The sequence below is a fragment of the Haliotis rubra genome, unplaced genomic scaffold (assembly GCF_003918875.1).
Source record: "Haliotis rubra isolate DU_JTF1 unplaced genomic scaffold, ASM391887v1 Scf1113, whole genome shotgun sequence".
Classification (NCBI taxonomy): Eukaryota; Metazoa; Mollusca; class Gastropoda; order Lepetellida; family Haliotidae; genus Haliotis; species Haliotis rubra.
The window spans coordinates 236,665-254,177 of NW_025765019.1; the positions used below are offsets into that span (position 1 = coordinate 236,665).

General features: G+C 42.7%; 1 protein-coding gene across 2 annotated transcripts in view; it reads left to right on the forward strand.

Moving 5' to 3' along the window:
- Positions 1-13,826, forward strand: part of LOC124288775 (protein Wnt-5a-like) — a 117,878-nt gene extending 104,052 nt beyond the window's left edge. For both annotated transcript variants that reach the window (XM_046725305.1, XM_046725312.1), the window contains exon 5: positions 11,141-13,826. In XM_046725305.1, the coding sequence (XP_046581261.1) occupies positions 11,141-11,602 (462 nt within the window). In that variant the 3' untranslated portion in view covers positions 11,603-13,826. The remainder of the gene's footprint in view (positions 1-11,140) is intronic.
- The last annotated feature ends 3,687 nt before the right edge of the window (positions 13,827-17,513 follow it).

Sequence of the window (17,513 nt, forward strand, 5' to 3'; positions counted from 1 at the left end):
CCTGTAACACCATAGGGCTATATAGTCACATGTAACACCATAGATCTATATAGTCACCTGTAACAACATAGGGCTATATAGTCACTGGTAGCAACATAGAGCTATATAGTCACCTGTAACACCATAGAGCTATATAGTCACATGTAGCAACATATGGCTATATAGTCACAATTAGCAACATAGGGCTATATAGTCCGCTGTGTAATGAAAATCACAACGGATAATCTCATCTTATGACATAGTGCTATCCACTCAGGGCAGTTACTTGTCGTTGCATTGCGCTGTCTGATACAGAAGGTCACGGCTAGTTATCTCAGGAAAAGGCAGCGCACGATGTCTCAGTCTTCACACAAGGTGTCCACTACGTCACCCCTCTCCATCACACAGTGTCTCAGTCTTCACACAAGGAGTTCACTGTCTCACCCCTCCCCATCACAGAGTGTCTCAGTCTTCACACAAGGAGTCCACTGTCTCACCCTTCCCCATCACACAGTGTCTCAGTCGTCACACAAGGAGTCTACTGTCTCACCCTTGTCCATCACACAGTGTCTCAGTCTTCACACAAGGAGACTGCAGTCTCATCCCTCCCCATCACACAGTGTCTCAGTCTTCACACAAGGAGTCTACTGTCTCACCCTTCCCATCACACAGTGTCTCAGTCTTCACACAAGGAGTCTACTGTCTCACCCTTCCCATCACACAGTGTCTCAGACTTCACACAGGGAGTCTACTGTCTCACTCTTCCCATCACACAGTGTCTCAGACTTCACACAGGGAGTCTACTGTCTCACCCTTCCCATCACACAGTGTCTCAGTCTTCACACTAGGAGTCTACTGTCTCACCCTCCCCATCACACAGTGTCTCAGTCTTCACACTAGGAGTCCACTACGTCACCCCTCCCCATCACACAGTGTCTCAGTCTTCACACTAGGAGTCCACTACGTCACCCCTCCCCATCAGACGGTGTCTCAGTCTTCACACTAGGAGTCCACTACGTCACCCCTCCCCATCACACAGTGTCTCAGTCTTCACACTAGGAGTCTACTGTCTCACCCTCCACATCACACAGTGTCTCAGTCTTCACACTAGGAGTCCACTACGTCACCCCTCCCCATCACACAGTATCTCAGTCTTCACACAAGGTGTCCACTACGTCACCCCTCCACATCACACAGTGTCTCAGTCTTCACACTAGGAGTCCACTACGTCACCCCTCCCCATCACACAGTGTCTCAGTCTTCACACAAGGAGTCCACTACGTCACCCCTCCACATCACACAGTGTCTCAGTCTTCACACTAGGAGTCCACTACGTCACCCCTCCCCATCACACAGTGTCTCAGTCTTCACACAAGGAGTCCACTACGTCACCCCTCCACATCACACAGTGTCTCAGTCTTCACACTAGGAGTCCACTACGTCACCCCTCCCCATCAGACGGTGTCTCAGTCTTCACCCAATGTGTCACACGTCATCCAGCCCTGTCCTGAGGAAATGCCAGTCAGCCTAAGGAAGAAATGTCGTGAATGGCCAATAAATTAGGATTCCTATCGGCTGCAGGAAAGTTCAAGGCAATAACATGTAATTATGTGAATGAATTATGACATATTTTCAGCCTTGAGTCTGCTGAAGTGAAATGTGTTTGACAGACTTGTCCCCAGACATAATGAATAGCATTGACCTCAGGTATGTGATCACGTTGAGTCACTTGACTCCACCTCATATCGGACGGAACCTTTCCATATTCCCTGACTCTAGTAGGTTACAATACGTATTCCCTGACTCTAGTAGGTTACATTAGGTACTCCCTGACTCAAGTAGGTTAAATTACATATTCCTTTACGTATTCTTGATATGTTACATGATGTATTCTCTACCTTCTGAATATTTTGCGTTACGAATTCCCGTACTTCAGCATGTTACGGTATTTGCTGCTTTTTTTCTGAATATTTGACTTAAAGTATTCTCTAGTGCCACCTCATGTTCCATTAAATAGCCTGCTGTTTTCCCGAACTGTAGCACGAGCATGATTGTGTATGTCCAGTTGAGGCTGTACTCCATGGGATGTAATGTGTATGGATCCCTAGTACATGTCTTCATTACACAAATAGTCCTGTGGCAGACTGTCGCGGTTCAGTATATAACCCGTAGTGTTCCGAAAGTGAAAGAGTTATCGGTCTTTACTCAGGGAGTAACGTGGAAGAGCCTAGGGTGGGGATAGACCTTCCATCTGTTGCTCCTGCTGAGGAAGAAGGGACCTGTTGGGCATCATCCTGTATCTCCACCTATCAGACAAGTTCTCGCTGTTCAGTCTATGTGTTGATGTTTTGTGTGGAGTTGCAAGTCGTAACATGCGACGGTTTCCTGGTGTCAGATGAACACCACAGAGTACAGATATAACGGGAAGTCGCCTCAACGCTCCGTTTCTAAAACAGAACGAGCCTGTAGTATTGCCCATTCAGGCACTAGATATATTCGGTATTGAGATCGTGCATATCGAATAGTCGAGCGTATCGAACAGTCGGCGAAAGGAACAGTGTGGTATATCCAACAGTCGGGTATATCCAACAGCTATATAAAAGCAAGACGAAAGCTTCTCTTAGGATTTGTCAAACCGAAACATGAGTCTCATTAACCAACTCAGACAATGACCTACTTTTCAGCCGATCCGAATTTTCTCGTGTGAAAGTTAAAAGAGACACTACAAACAACTATCGTTACACAGAATTCCAATTCATCCAAGAGAATCGTATTTACAAATTGATATTCAATTGATATTCAAAAATCGTATTTCTATATTTTATGTCGAGGTTTCGGCAGCATGTCGTTAACCAAGACATCACAGACTGTCCCTGTTTGAAGAGGTCGTACAATGATTCACAGTTCATCTGGCTGACTGGTTACACCTGTTATGTGTTCTTTGCGTTTATTAAGTGTATTTTTGTCACGTACAATGTGATTGATATAATATCAAGTGCGTACCAGGCCGCCAAACATTTCAAGCGGCAGAGCCACGTTTGATATTTCCACGATTTCCAGATTTCCGTTTGTCAGAGCAGCTGTACGATAGAGCACACTGCACGACGTGTTTGCAAGGAAGAGAAGGAGCATAGTGTTGCAATATGCAAGTGATTAGGTGTATCAAATAATACTGATTAATATTTATACATCCAGCTGAATGAATTGGTCTCAAAATTCTGGACTAGTTATTGTACTAAGTTGAGCAATAGGACGAAACCCAGTCAGCAGGCAACGGGACTGCTGTGTCATCAATGACTTGCAATTCTATGAGTTTAGGTTTTATTAAACGGTTACGAAAGAGTAATGTGATCCAGTTGGGCAACTATGACGTTAGTTAAGTCTTGCATACGGAATCACGTGGAAAATGAATTGAAAACAAAAATGTATTGCATGACGAGCAAGTAGTAATGAGGGTCCCTTTACAGCTGCCGTGTTTTGTCTCGCACTTTGAGAGTGTGAACGTCTGTTTATATACCTCCCTTGTCACAGTGGGATATCTTGGCACATCTTGCTTTTTAATAAACATATTGTTCACGCCCTGTTCACAATTAGTTTCCTTCTCTGTAAGTGTCATTAGAACATATTTTTTTTATCTCCTGTGCATTATAAATTGGTCCAGTTTCATAGACTACTTCAACTCTGTGAACCGACACTGTTCGTATACATCTAGATGTGTGATTGAATTCGCCTAACACTGGTCACACCGACACTGTTCGTATACATCTAGATATGTGATTGAAGTCGCCGAACACTGGTCACACCAAACTGTTCGTAAACATCTAGATGTGTGATTGAAGTCGCCGAACACTGGTCACACCAAACTGTTCGTCTACATCTAGATGTGTGATTGAAGTCGCCGAACACTGGTCACACCGACACTGTTCGTATACATCTAGATGTGTGATTGAAGTCGCCGAACACTGGTCACACCGACACTGTTCGTATACATCTAGATACATCTAGATGTCGCCGAATTGAAGTCGCCGAACACTGGTCACACCGACACTGTTCGTATACATCTAGATGTGTGATTGAAGTCGCCGAACACTGGTCACACCGACACTGTTCGTATACATCTAGATGTGTGATTGAAGTCGCCGAACACTGGTCACACCAAACTGTTCGTATACATCTAGATGTGATTGAATTGATTGAAGTCGCCGAACACTGGTCACACCAAACTGTTCGTATACATCTAGATGTGTGATTGAAGTCGCCGAACACTGGTCACACCGACACTGTTCGTATACATCTAGATGTGTGATTGAAGTCGCCGAACACTGGTCACACCGAAACTGTTCGTATACATCTAGATGTGTGATTGAAGTCGCCGAACACTGGTCACACCGACACTGTTCGTATACATCTAGATGTGTGATTGAAGTCGCCGAACACTGGTCACACCGACACTGTTCGTATACATCTAGATGTGTGATTGAAGTCGCCGAACACTGGCCACAATTCAAACTGTCACACCGACACTGTTCGTATACATCTAGATGTGTGATTGAAGTCGCCGAACACTGGTCACACCGACACTGTTCGTATACATCTAGATGTGTGATTGAAGTCGCCGAACACTGGTCACACCAAACTGTTCGTATACATCTAGATGTGTGATTGAAGTCGCCGAACACTGGTCACACCGACACTGTTCGTATACATCTAGATGTGTGATTGAAGTCGCCGAACACTGGTCACACCAAACTGTTCGTATACATCTAGATGTGTGATTGAAGTCGCCGAACACTGGTCACACCAAACTGTTCGTATACATCTAGATGTGTGATTGAAGTCGCCGAACACTGGTCACACCAAACTGTTCGTATACATCTAGATGTGTGATTGAAGTCGCCGAACACTGGTCACACCGACACTGTTCGTATACATCTAGATGTGTGATTGAAGTCGCCGAACACTGGTCACACCGACACTGTTCGTATACATCTAGATGTGTGATTGAAGTCGCCGAACACTGGTCACACCGACACTGTTCGTATACATCTAGATGTGATTGAAGTCGCCGAACACTGGTCACACCACCACTGTTCGTATACATCTAGATGTGTGATTGAAGTCGCCGTAACATCTAGATGTGTGATTGAAGTCACTGGTCACACCAAACTGTTCGTATACATCTAGATGTGTGATTGAAGTCGCCGAACACTGGTCACATGAAACTGTTCGTATACATCTAGATGTGTGATTGAAGTCGCCGAACATCTAGATGTGTGATTGAAGATGGTCACACCGACACTGTTCGTATACATCTAGATGTGTGATTGAAGTCGCCGAACACTGGTCACCAAACTGTTCGTATACATCTAGATGTGTGATTGAAGTCGCCGAACACTGGTCACACCAAACTGTTCGTATACATCTAGATGTGTGATTGAAGTCGCCGAACACTGGTCACACCAAACTGTTCGTATACATCTAGATGTGTGATTGAAGTCGCCGAACACTGGTCACACCAAACTGTTCGTATACATCTAGATGTGATTGAAGTCGCCGAACACTGGTCACACCAAACTGTTCGTATACATCTAGATGTGTGATTGAAGTCGCCGAACACTGGTCAACCACTGTTCGTATACATCTAGACCGAACACACCAAACTGTTCGTATACATCTAGATGTGTGATTGAAGTCGCCGAACACTGGTCACACCGACACTGTTCGTATACATCTAGATGTGTGATTGAAGTCGCCGAACACTGGTCACACCGACATCTGTTCGATTGAAGTAGCCGAACACTGGTATACATCTAGATGTGTGATTGAAGTCGCCGAACACTGGCCACACCAAACTGTTCGTATACATCTAGATGTGTGATTGAAGTCGCCGAACACTGGTCACACCAAACTGTTCGTATACATCTAGATGTGTGATTGAAGTCGCCGAACACTGGTCACACCAAACTGTTCGTATACATCTAGATGTGTGATTGAAGTCGCCGAACACTGGTCACACCGACACTGTTCGTATACATCTAGATGTGTGATTGAAGTCGCCGAACACTGGTCACACACTGTTCGTATACATCTAGATGTGTGATTGAAGTCGCCGAACACTGGTCACACCGACACTGTTCGTATACATCTAGATGTGTGATTGAAGTCGCCGAACACTGGTCACACCGACACTGTTCGTATACATCTAGATGTGTGATTGAAGTCGCCGAACACTGGTCACACCGACACTGTTCGTATACATCTAGATGTGTGATTGAAGTCGCCGAACACTGGTCACACCAAACTGTTCGTATACATCTAGATGTGTGATTGAAGTCGCCGAACACTGGTCACACCAAACTGTTCGTATACATCTAGATGTGTGATTGAAGTCGCCGAACACTGGTCACACCGACACTGTTCGTATACATCTAGATGTGTGATTGAAGTCGCCGAACACTGGTCACACCAAACTGTTCGTATACATCTAGATGTGTGATTGAAGTCGCCGAACACTGGTCACACCAAACTGTTCGTATACATCTAGATGTGTGATTGAAGTCGCCGAACACTGGTCACATCGACACGGTTCGTATACATCTAGATGTGTGATTGAAGTCGCCGAACACTGGTCACATCGACACTGTTCGTATACATCTAGATGTGTGATTGAAGTCGCCGAACACTGGTCACACCAAACTGTTCGTATACATCTAGATGTGTGATTGAAGTCGCCGAACACTGGTCACACCAAACTGTTCGTATACATCTAGATGTGTGATTGAAGTCGCCGAACACTGGTCACACCAAACTGTTCGTATACATCTAGATGTGTGATTGAAGTCGCCGAACACTGGTCACACCAAACTGTTCGTATACATCTAGATGTGTGATTGAAGTCGCCGAACACTGGTCACACCAAACTGTTCGTATACATCTAGATGTGTGATTGAAGTCGCCGAACACTGGTCACACCAAACTGTTCGTATACATCTAGATGTGTGATTGAAGTCGCCGAACACTGGTCACACCAAACAATGTAAGATTGTGACACCTCAACGAGAACTTGTCATCCACACATCTGTAATTAATGTTTGTTCGGGATTCAAGTCCGAATTCAGCTGTCGATCCCCTAAATGTGAATATCTATAAGTACATTAGTCAATGAATGATGGGGAAATACCCGAATACTTCCATTCCGATTTTCAATAAGCACTATACTGGTGTGACTCCGTCATCATAGAATGGAAACATTGAACCACCATGCCCCATCAACCAAACAAGCTATGTATGTGATACGTTATTCATTCAACTGGCAATACATCCACCTATTTGACCCCAGGTTTTCAATAGAGTGTACGACATTCAATTGCGGATGTCTTAAAGGTTTACGGCAGCTGAACTATGCGCAGAAAGACATGCCTATTCCCGACCGACGTTCTACCATATATCAAAAGACGGAGAGTCAAGCAGTTGTTCTTTTTTGTTCTTGACTAGCACCTGGGGGATGAAAACATGCCTTACAATTCATCCTTCAGACTGCTTTCTAGTACTTCACATTTTGTAGAAGCTATCAAATTACTGAGAATAATATCAGCCTGTGTACACTCATTAATGTCTGCATTAGTCATGATCAGGGTGTGCTAGGGTTGTACTATGTACAGCTATATTGTGGGACGAAAACAGGTTGGGCATAAAACATACGGACCATATCAGTTATCATTTACTAGCGTCTATTCATTATCTCATAGGGCTGGGATTGATTAAAGAAAGGGGAACTACTCTAGAAGCCTTATCGTTCATGTTATCAGCGTTTCACTTGAAAAAAGGGTGCATTTTCCTTTTGATGATCGAACTTCCATCGTCAAGAATTTGACCAATTTCAGTTTGCTTTATCTTTGTGCTTGTGTTCAGAGATAGCGTGAGCTTGTAAAGGTCTTTGTGTACACGGTGCCTACCTGGTAGTCGTTAAGCAGGCATGTATAGTGGTAAATGAAGATGTGTTGGTAGCTTTGGGTTGTTCAGGTAAATGTAGATTGTGGAAGTAACTATAGATTGTGGATGTAACTGTAGATTGTGGAAGTAACTGTAGATTGTTGAGGTAACTGTAGATTGTGGAAGTAACTGTAGATTGTGGAAGTAACTGTGGATTGTGGAGGTAAATATGGATTGTGGAGGTAACTGTAGATTGTGGAAGTAACTGTAGATTGTGGAAGTAACTATGGATTGTGGAAGTAACTGTAGATTGTGGAAGTAACTGTAGATTGTGGAAGTAACTGTGGATTGTGGAGGTAACTATGGATTGTGGAGGTAACTGTAGATTGTGGAAGTAACTGTGGATTGTGGAGGTAACTGTAGATTGTGGAGGTAACTATGGATTGTGGAGGTAACTATGGATTGTGGAAGTAACTGTACATTGTGGAAGTAACTGTAGATTGTGGAAGTAACTGTGGATTGTGGAGGTATCTATGGATTGTGGAAGTAACTGTAGATTGTGGAGGTAACTGTGGATTGTGGAGGTAACTATGGATTGTGGAAGTAACTGTAGATTGTGGAGGTAACTATGGATTGTGGAGGTAACTATGGATTGTGGAGGTAACTATGGATTGTGGAGGTAACTATGGATTGTTGAAGTAACTGTAGATTGTGGAGGTAACTATGGATTGTGGAGGTAACTATGGATTGTGGAAGTAACTGTACATTGTGGAAGTAACTGTGGATTGTGGAAGTAACTGTGGATTGTGGAGGTAAATATGGATTGTGGAGGTAACTGTAGATTGTGGAAGTAACTGTAGATTGTGGAAGTAACTTTGGATTGTGGAAGTAACTGTAGATTGTGGAAGTAACTGTAGATTGTGGAAGTAACTGTGGATTGTGGAGGTAACTATGGATTGTGGAGGTAACTGTAGATTGTGGAAGTAACTGTGGATTGTGGAGGTAACTGTGGATTGTGGAGGTAACTATGGATTGTGGAGGTAACTATGGATTGTGGAAGTAACTGTTCATTGTGGAAGTAACTGTGGATTGTGGAGGTAACTGTAGATTGTGGAGGTAACTATGGATTGTGGAGGTAACTATGGATTGTGGAGGTAACTGTAGAATGTGGAAGTAACTGTAGATTGTGGAGGTAACTATGGATTGTGGAGGTAACTGTAGATTGTGGAGGTAACTATGGATTGTGGAGGTTACTGTGGATTGTGGAGGTAACTGTAGATTGTGGAGGTAACTGTAGATTGTGGAGGTAACTATGGATTGTGGAGGTAACTGTAGATTGTGGAGGTAACTATGGATTGTGGAAGTAACTGTGGATTGTGGAAGTAACTGTAGATTGTGGAGTAACTGTACTGTGGAGTAACTATGGATTGTGGAGGTAACTATGGATTGTGGAGGTAACTGTAGATTGTGGAGGTAACTATGGATTGTGGAGGTAACTGTGGATTGTGGAGGTAACTGTAGATTGTGGAGGTAACTGTGGATTGTGGAGGTAACTATGGATTGTGGAGGTAACTGTAGATTGTGGAGGTAACTATGGATTGTGGAAGTAACTGTACATAGTGGAGGGAACTTTAGAATGTGGAAGTAATGGTAGAGTGTGGTAGTAATGGTAGAGTGTGGAAATAATGGTAGAGTGTGGAGGTAACGGTAGAACTAGTAAGTACAATGTGGAAGGAATGGTAAGAGTATGGAAGTAATGGTAGAGTGTGGAGGGAACTTTAGAATGTGGAAGTAATGGTAGAGTATGGTAGAAATGGTAGACTGTGCTAGTAATGGTAGAGTGTGGAGGGAACTTTAGAATGTGGAAGTAATGGTAGAGTATGGTAGTAATGGTACAATGTGGAGGGAACTGTAGAATGTGGAAGTAATGGTAGAGTATTGTAGTAATGGTAGACTGTGGTAGTAATGGTACAGTGTGGAGGGAACTGTAGAATGTGGAAGAAATGATAGAGTATGGTAGAAATGGTAGACTGTGCTAGTAATGGTAGAGTGTGGAGGGAACTTTAGAATGTGGAAGTAATGGTAGAGTATGGTAGTAATGGTACAATGTGGAGGGAACTGTAGAATGTGGAAGTAATGGTAGAGTATGGTAGTAATGGTAGAGTGTGGAGGGAACTGTAGAATGTGGAAGTAATGGTAGAGTATGGTAGAAATGGTAGACTGTGCTACTAATGGTAGAGTGTGGAGGGATTTTTAGAATGTGGAAGAAATGGTAGAGTATAGTAGTAATGGTAGAGTGTGGAGGGAACTGTAGAATGTACAGGTTACCATTGTTCGTGTTGAATGTCTGTGACATGGTGCCGCGGGCCGTGACATTAAGCTTGGGACACTACGTGATTACCAGACAGGAGTTTACTGTGGTATGTGAGAAATGTTTATCCAATATAAATCAAATGCTGAATGATGTACGAGATAAGATTGGCATTTCTGGGAAAAAGACAGGTAGCACCTCCCAAATGATGGACCTTTTTATGAGAACGTTATTTGACTGGATTAGATTTGTTTGCGTACGTTACAAGAAAACGAGAATAGCTGCACCAACTGTGTCACCACGTCACTACACACCGTGTTAATACGGTTAAAATACAAGGACTCTATGGGTGAGATATTCTTCATGTTTGCGGCAGGTACCCCTGTTCAGCTGCAGGTCTGCTGAGTATGTGCAGCAGTACCGATCACTTGGTGTGCAGCTTTTTATAACACTTCATCACAAGCTTGGCAAGGACGGTGTAGAGCGCAGATGGCTGGTGAACCCTAACGACCGCCCGATACACGCCGAATTCCATTTTAACACTTTTTTTGCGACAGATTCCGAAAACGCATTTTTGTCTATTTCCGTTATGGAGGTCGGGATAAAGATGCAGCCCTGAGCTCATTTCCAAACTTAGATTTCTGCTACAGTTTCTTTATACAGAACAAAATGATACTCCCAATCCAGTAAGGTCTTCCGCTTGCTTTGTTTCACCTGAAGTGTGGAGAAAGACCGTTGGTGTATGTCGTGCCCGCTTCCAATGCCCCCTCACATACAATGTGATAGTGTCGGTTACAGCTACACATTTACCTAGACAAGTATAATGTTCATGAATGATCATTTAATGATGTTTGCTGTTTTTATACGGTCCCTTTGTAAAACAAATGTGAAGTATTAACGTTTTTCTTTCTTTTCCAGTCCGTATACAACTACGCCAAAGTAGCGTGCAAGTGCCATGGCGTGTCCGGCTCCTGTAGCCTGAAGACCTGTTGGCAACAGCTGCCGTCTTTCAGAGAAGTGGGGGACCGTCTCAAAGATAAATACGATGGTGCAACAGAGGTCAAGTTCAACAAAAGGGGAACAAAACTAGTGCGCAAAAATAAACGCTATAACCGCCCGTCAAGGGAAGACGTGATATATTTGGACGAGTCGCCCGACTACTGCACATCGGATCCTGACACGGGATCCTTCGGAACTATCGGCCGTGAGTGCAACAGAAACTCGGAGGGGATGGATGGTTGTAACTTGTTGTGCTGCGGGCGCGGATACAACACTTTCAAACGAAAACTTGTTGAACGCTGCCATTGTAAATTCTACTGGTGTTGTTATGTGCGCTGTAAAACATGTGAGCGGATAGTAGATGTCCACACGTGTAAATAGTGACGTCATCAAGACGTGAAGATGACGTCATTGACTTTACTGAATGACTGAATTCATTCGCAAGTATGAATCACTCTCCCAGAGGAGGTACCACCACTCAAGCACGTTGTCCCGGTGGACGGTGCAAAGGAAAATGCGCAATAATTTGACGTCACAAAACAAAGATCGTGTACATCTTCCAAAAGGACCAGAGGCAAGGATTGCAGGCATGGGGATTACTGAAACATGTGTATCTCACATGAGATAAACCGCAGTTGTGTTATACATGTGCCAGGGAGCACGCGCTTGTTGCCATGGTAACTCACTACTTTTCCTACGGGAAAGTCCTCCGAGGTTAACTTGGCAGTGATGTGACAATCACGGTGATGATTAAAGGGCATGGTTTGTGCTGAACACAGTCCGGACTAGAAGAGTTCACACAGACACTATTCACCATAGTCGACCTTTAGCTCCAAAACCACAACAGTGAAATAGATGCCAGACTACCAGAGCGCGTCATCGGTTACTGTTAATACATAATTTATGTAACTGTTCCCTATCTAGTGCTGAGCAAGCTGTAAGTCTGAGTTTGTACATAGTTGGAAACATGAGGTTCCTGGCATGTAGGAACCACTAGATATTACTGCCACACTGTAGACTTTATCAACATGTTTCACAAGTTACTAGGTCAGTAACGGGCGAAGTGTTTGTATATATTAAAGACAGTAATCAGCAAGTACGAGATATTTATTTACCTTGTAATATATTTGTGGAGGAAACTACAAAGAACAGTGTACGTCATGACAGAAGTTTGCACAGATATCAACCGAGGGCCATGGCGAGGGTTAATCCAGGCTTAATCCAGGATTAAAGCTGGTGATCCGACTCCACCTGGCTTGTCTCCAGCCGTACGTTATAATTGCATTTAGTTTCTGTTTCTCTCAGGTAGAAATTGTAAAACCGAGTTCACGGATCGATGATGCACATATAGTTAAAAACCTTAAACGTTAATTGATCTACATTCGATATTTGCAGAAACTTTTCAAGAGAAAGCAAGCAGGAGATAACACACTTGATTCTAACGTGTACATATTTCCAGGTTGTTCATGACGCAGACCGTTACATAAAGAACTTGACCTGAGTCAGATAACTCTTTACTACTTTCACTACATGTTGCTTTAAAGCGATCCGTGAATTCAACAGCCACTAGCAATGTTCATTGGTCCGTACGTGTTATATGGACCCGTACTTGTACATAATTCTGGCTATATTTATGACCCATTTATCATTTGAATGTAACATCATGACACCACATATTCATCCAACCTTACTACTGTATTCACGTTTAGTCCTGTTGCCTGGCAACATACATATCACCCTTTTAAGTGTCAGTATCATTTTGAAATATTTACTCGAAATTACTGACTTACCGTTACAAGAGAGACTGACTTAAATCTATGCTCTAAAAGATTACATGCATGTGTAGAATGAAATAAGTTCATTGAACCCGACATTGACTTTGTTGTGTCTGTATCCCCAGCAGTGGGTTCCCTGGTAGCGGTCCTCTAGGGTGATATGCCTCAAGTTGCTGTAGGATATTATGTTATGTGCCCATCTTCATCAGCATTATGTCATGACTTAACATCATCTCTGTGTTGTTTATTTCTGTTGCTATGGTAATAAAATGGCTACAATATTTGGCCACCTGACCTAATATGTACATGTAAGTCTTGTTGTATAGATACTGTGTACAAGTCTACCGAGGGATAGCTGTTTTAACGAGAACGTGTTACGTGATCCTGGTAATAACTCTGTCTGTTAGTGTTTCATAGTGACTATCATTTCGTATTTTCACTGCTGAACCGAACAAATATTGTTGACAAAAACACTGATGTTTTAGCAATTTGATATTTTCTCCTGTAAGTGATATTTGGGGGTTATTAGCAATAACAAATCACTTCAAGTGCATTGATATGTGTAGTGCGTAATTTGTATTCAGGGGTTATTGACAAGCATAATATCACCTACAATAGATTTATTTCTTGAAATGTTATTATTTTTTTAACTATATGCCTAGTTGACGTTTTAGCATAAATGTGATTGCTAATTTCAGTTATCATAATACTATATTCAGTCATTTTATTTATTTGTAGACTACGAAGCCTCAGCTACAGCCGCCAAGGTGTAGTCTGAATCATCCAGGGTATGTAAGTCATTCAGATGTAAATAAAATATTAGAACACAAGAGAGTCGTGTGTGTTAATTCCGCCTGGACATAGAAGGACGCTGGATGAATGTATGGGGCATGGGAAACATTTCTAGGGTACAAGTCGACACATATACGTCAGTGAAATATTTGATCCGAGACATTAAGACTGACAACCATTGTGTAGAACAAATCTACATGTATTTCCAAAACGCATTCCTACATGTAAGCAGTGGAGTCTGCACACCAGTCCCTGTGTGAAAAGCTCTCTTATCCATCCACTAGTTTCTGTGTGAGAGTGAAAGTTTCTAATCGTTCTTCAGTCTCTGTATGAGAACGGACTCTGTCCAATCCTTCCACCAGTCTCTGTGTGAGAGTAAATGTAGTCTAATCCTTCCACCAGTCTCTGTTTGAGAATGAATTTTGTCTAATCTTTCCACCACTCTCTGTATGAGAGTGAATGTTGTCTAATCCTTCCACCAGTCTCTGTATGAAAATGAATTTTGTCCAATCCTTCCACCAGTCTCTGTATGAGAGCGAATGTTGTCCAATCCTTCCACCAGTCTCTGTATGAGAGTGAATGTTGTTTTATCCTTCCACCAGTCTCTGTATGAGAGTGAATGTTGTCTTATCCTTCCACCAGTCTCTGTATGAGAGTGAATGTTGTTTTCCTTCCACAAGTCTCTGTATGAGAGTGAATGTTGTCCAATCCTTCCACCAGTCTCTGTATGAGAGTGAATGTTTTCTAATCCTTCCACCAGTCTCTGTATGAGAGTGAATGTTGTCCAATCCTTCCACCAGTCTCTGTATGAAAATGAATTTTGTCCAATCCTTCCACCAGTCTCTGTGTGAGAGCGAATGTTGTCCAATCCTTCCACCAGTCTCTGTATGAGAGTGAATGTTGTCTTATCCTTCCACCAGTCTCTGTATGAGAAAGAATGTTGTTTTATCCTTCCACCAGTCTCTGTGTGAGAGTGAATGTTGTTTTATCCTTCCACCAGTCTCTGTGTGAGAGTGAATGTTGTCTTATCCTTCCACCAGTCTCTGTATGAGAGTGAATGTTGTTTTATCCTTCCACAAGTCTCTGTATGAGAGTGAATGTTGTCCAATCCTTCCACCAGTCTCTGTATGAGAGTGAATGTTGTCTAATCCTTCCACCAGTCTCTGTATGAGAGTGAATGTTGTCCAATCCTTCCACCAGTCTCTGTATGAAAATGAATTTTGTCCAATCCTTCCACCAGTCTCTGTATGAGAATGAATTTTGTCCAATCCTTCCACCAGTCTCTGTGTGAGAGTAAATGTAGTCTAATCCTTCGACCAGTCTCTGTTTGAGAATGAATTTTGTCTAATCTTTCCACCACTCTCTGTATGAGAGTGAATGTTGTCTAATCCTTCCACCAGTCTCTGTATGAAAATGAATTTTGTCCAATACTTCCACCAGTCTCTGTATGAGAGCGAATGTTGTCCAATCCTTCCACCAGTCTCTGTATGAGAATGAATGTTGTTTTATCCTTCCACCAGTCTCTGTATGAGAGTGAATGTTGTTTTATCCTTCCACCAGTCTCTGTGTGAGAGTGAATGTTGTCTTATCCTTCCATCAGTCTCTGTATGAGAGTGAATGTTGTTTTATCCTTCCACAAGTCTCTGTATGAGAGTGAATGTTGTCCAATCCTTCCACCAGTCTCTGTATGAGAGTGAATGTTTTCTAATCCTTCCACCAGTCTCTGTATGAGAGTGAATGTTGTCCAATCCTTCCACCAGTTTCTGTATAAGAACGAATTTTGTCTTATCCTTCCACCAGTCTCTGTATGAGAATGAAATTTGTCCAATCCTTCCACCAGTCTCTGTATGAGAGTGAATGTTGTTTTATCCTTCCACCAGTCTCTGTATGAGAGTGAATGTTGTTTTCTACTTGCACCAGTCTCTGTGTGAGAGTGAATGTTGTTTTATCCTTCCACAACACTCTGTATGAGAGTGAATGTTGTCCAATCCTTCCACCAGTCTCTGTATGAGAGTGAATGTTGTCTAATCCTTCCACCAGTCTCTGTATCAGAGTAAATGTTGTCCAATCCTTCCACCAGTCTCTGTATGAAAATGAATTTTGTCCAATCCTTCCACCAGTCTCTGTGTGAGAGCGAATGTTGTCCAATCCTTCCACCAGTCTCTGTATGAGAGTGAATGTTGTCTTATCCTTCCACCAGTCTCTGTATGAGAATGAATGTTGTTTTATCCTTCCACAAGTCTCTGTATGAGAGTGAATGTTGTCCAATCCTTCCACCAGTCTCTGTATGAGAGTGAATGTTGTCTAATCCTTCCACCAGTCTCTGTATGAGAGTGAATGTTGTCCAATCCTTCCACCAGTCTCTGTATGAAAATGAATTTTGTCCAATCCTTCCACCAGTATCTGCATGAGAGTGAATGTTGCCCAATCCTTCCACCAGTCTCTATATGAGAGTGAAAAGTGTCCAATCCTTCCACCAGTCTTTGTGAGATTAAACGTTGTCCAATCCTTCCACCAGTCTCTGTATGAGAGTGAATGTTGTCCAATCCTTCCACTAGTCTCTGCATGAAGGTGAATGTTGTTTTATCCTTCCACCAGTCTCTGTATGAGAGTTAATGTTGTTTTCTACTTGCACCAGTCTCTGTGTGAGAGTGAATGTTGTTTTATCCTTCCACAACACTCTGTATGAGAGTGAATGTTGTCCAATCCTTCCACCAGTCTCTGTATGAGAGTGAATGTTGTCTAATCCTTCCACCAGTCTCTGTATGAGAGTGAATGTTGTCCAATCCTTCCACCAGTCTCTGTATGAAAATGAATTTTGTCCAATCCTTCCACCAGTCTCTGTATGAGAATGAATTTTGTCCAATCCTTCCACCAGTCTGTATGAGAGTGAATGTTGTCTAATCCATCCACCAGTTTCTGTATGAGAGTGAATATTGTCCACTCCTTCCACCAGTCTCTGTATGAGAATGAATTTTTGTCCAATCCTTCCACCAGTCTCTGTATGAGAATGAATTTTGTCCAATCCTTCCACCAGTCTCTGTATGAGAGTGAATGTTGTTTTATCTTTCCACCAGTCTCTGTATGAGAGTGAAAGTTGTTTTCTCCTTCCACCAGTCTCTGTGTGAGAGTGAATGTTGTCTTATCCTTCCACCAGTTTCTGTATGAGAGTGAATGTTGTTTTATCCTTCCACAACTCTCTGTATGAGAGTGAATGTTGTCCAACCCTTCCACCAGTCTCTCCATGAGAGTGAATGTTGTCTAATCCTTCCACCACTCTCTGTATGAGAGTGAATGTTGTCCAATACATCCACCAGTCTCTGTATGAGAGTGAATGTTGTCCAATCCTTCCACCAGTCTCTGTATGAGAGTGAATGTTGTCTTATCCTTCCACCAGTCTCTGTATGAGAATGAATGCTTTCCAATCCTTCAACCAGTCTCTGTATGAGCATGATTTTTTTCCAATCCTTCCTCCAGTCTCTGTATGAGAGTGAATGTTGTCTAATCCTTCCACCAGTCTCTGTGTGAGAGTGAATGTTGTCTTATCCTTCCACCAGTCTCTATATGAGAGTGAAAGGTGTCCAATCCTTCCACCAGTCTCTGTGAGATTAAATGTTGTCTTATCCTTCAACAAGTCTCTGTATGAGAATGAATTTTGATCAATCCTCCCACCAGTCTCTGTATGAGAGTGAATGTTGTCCAATGCTTCCACCAGTCTCTATATG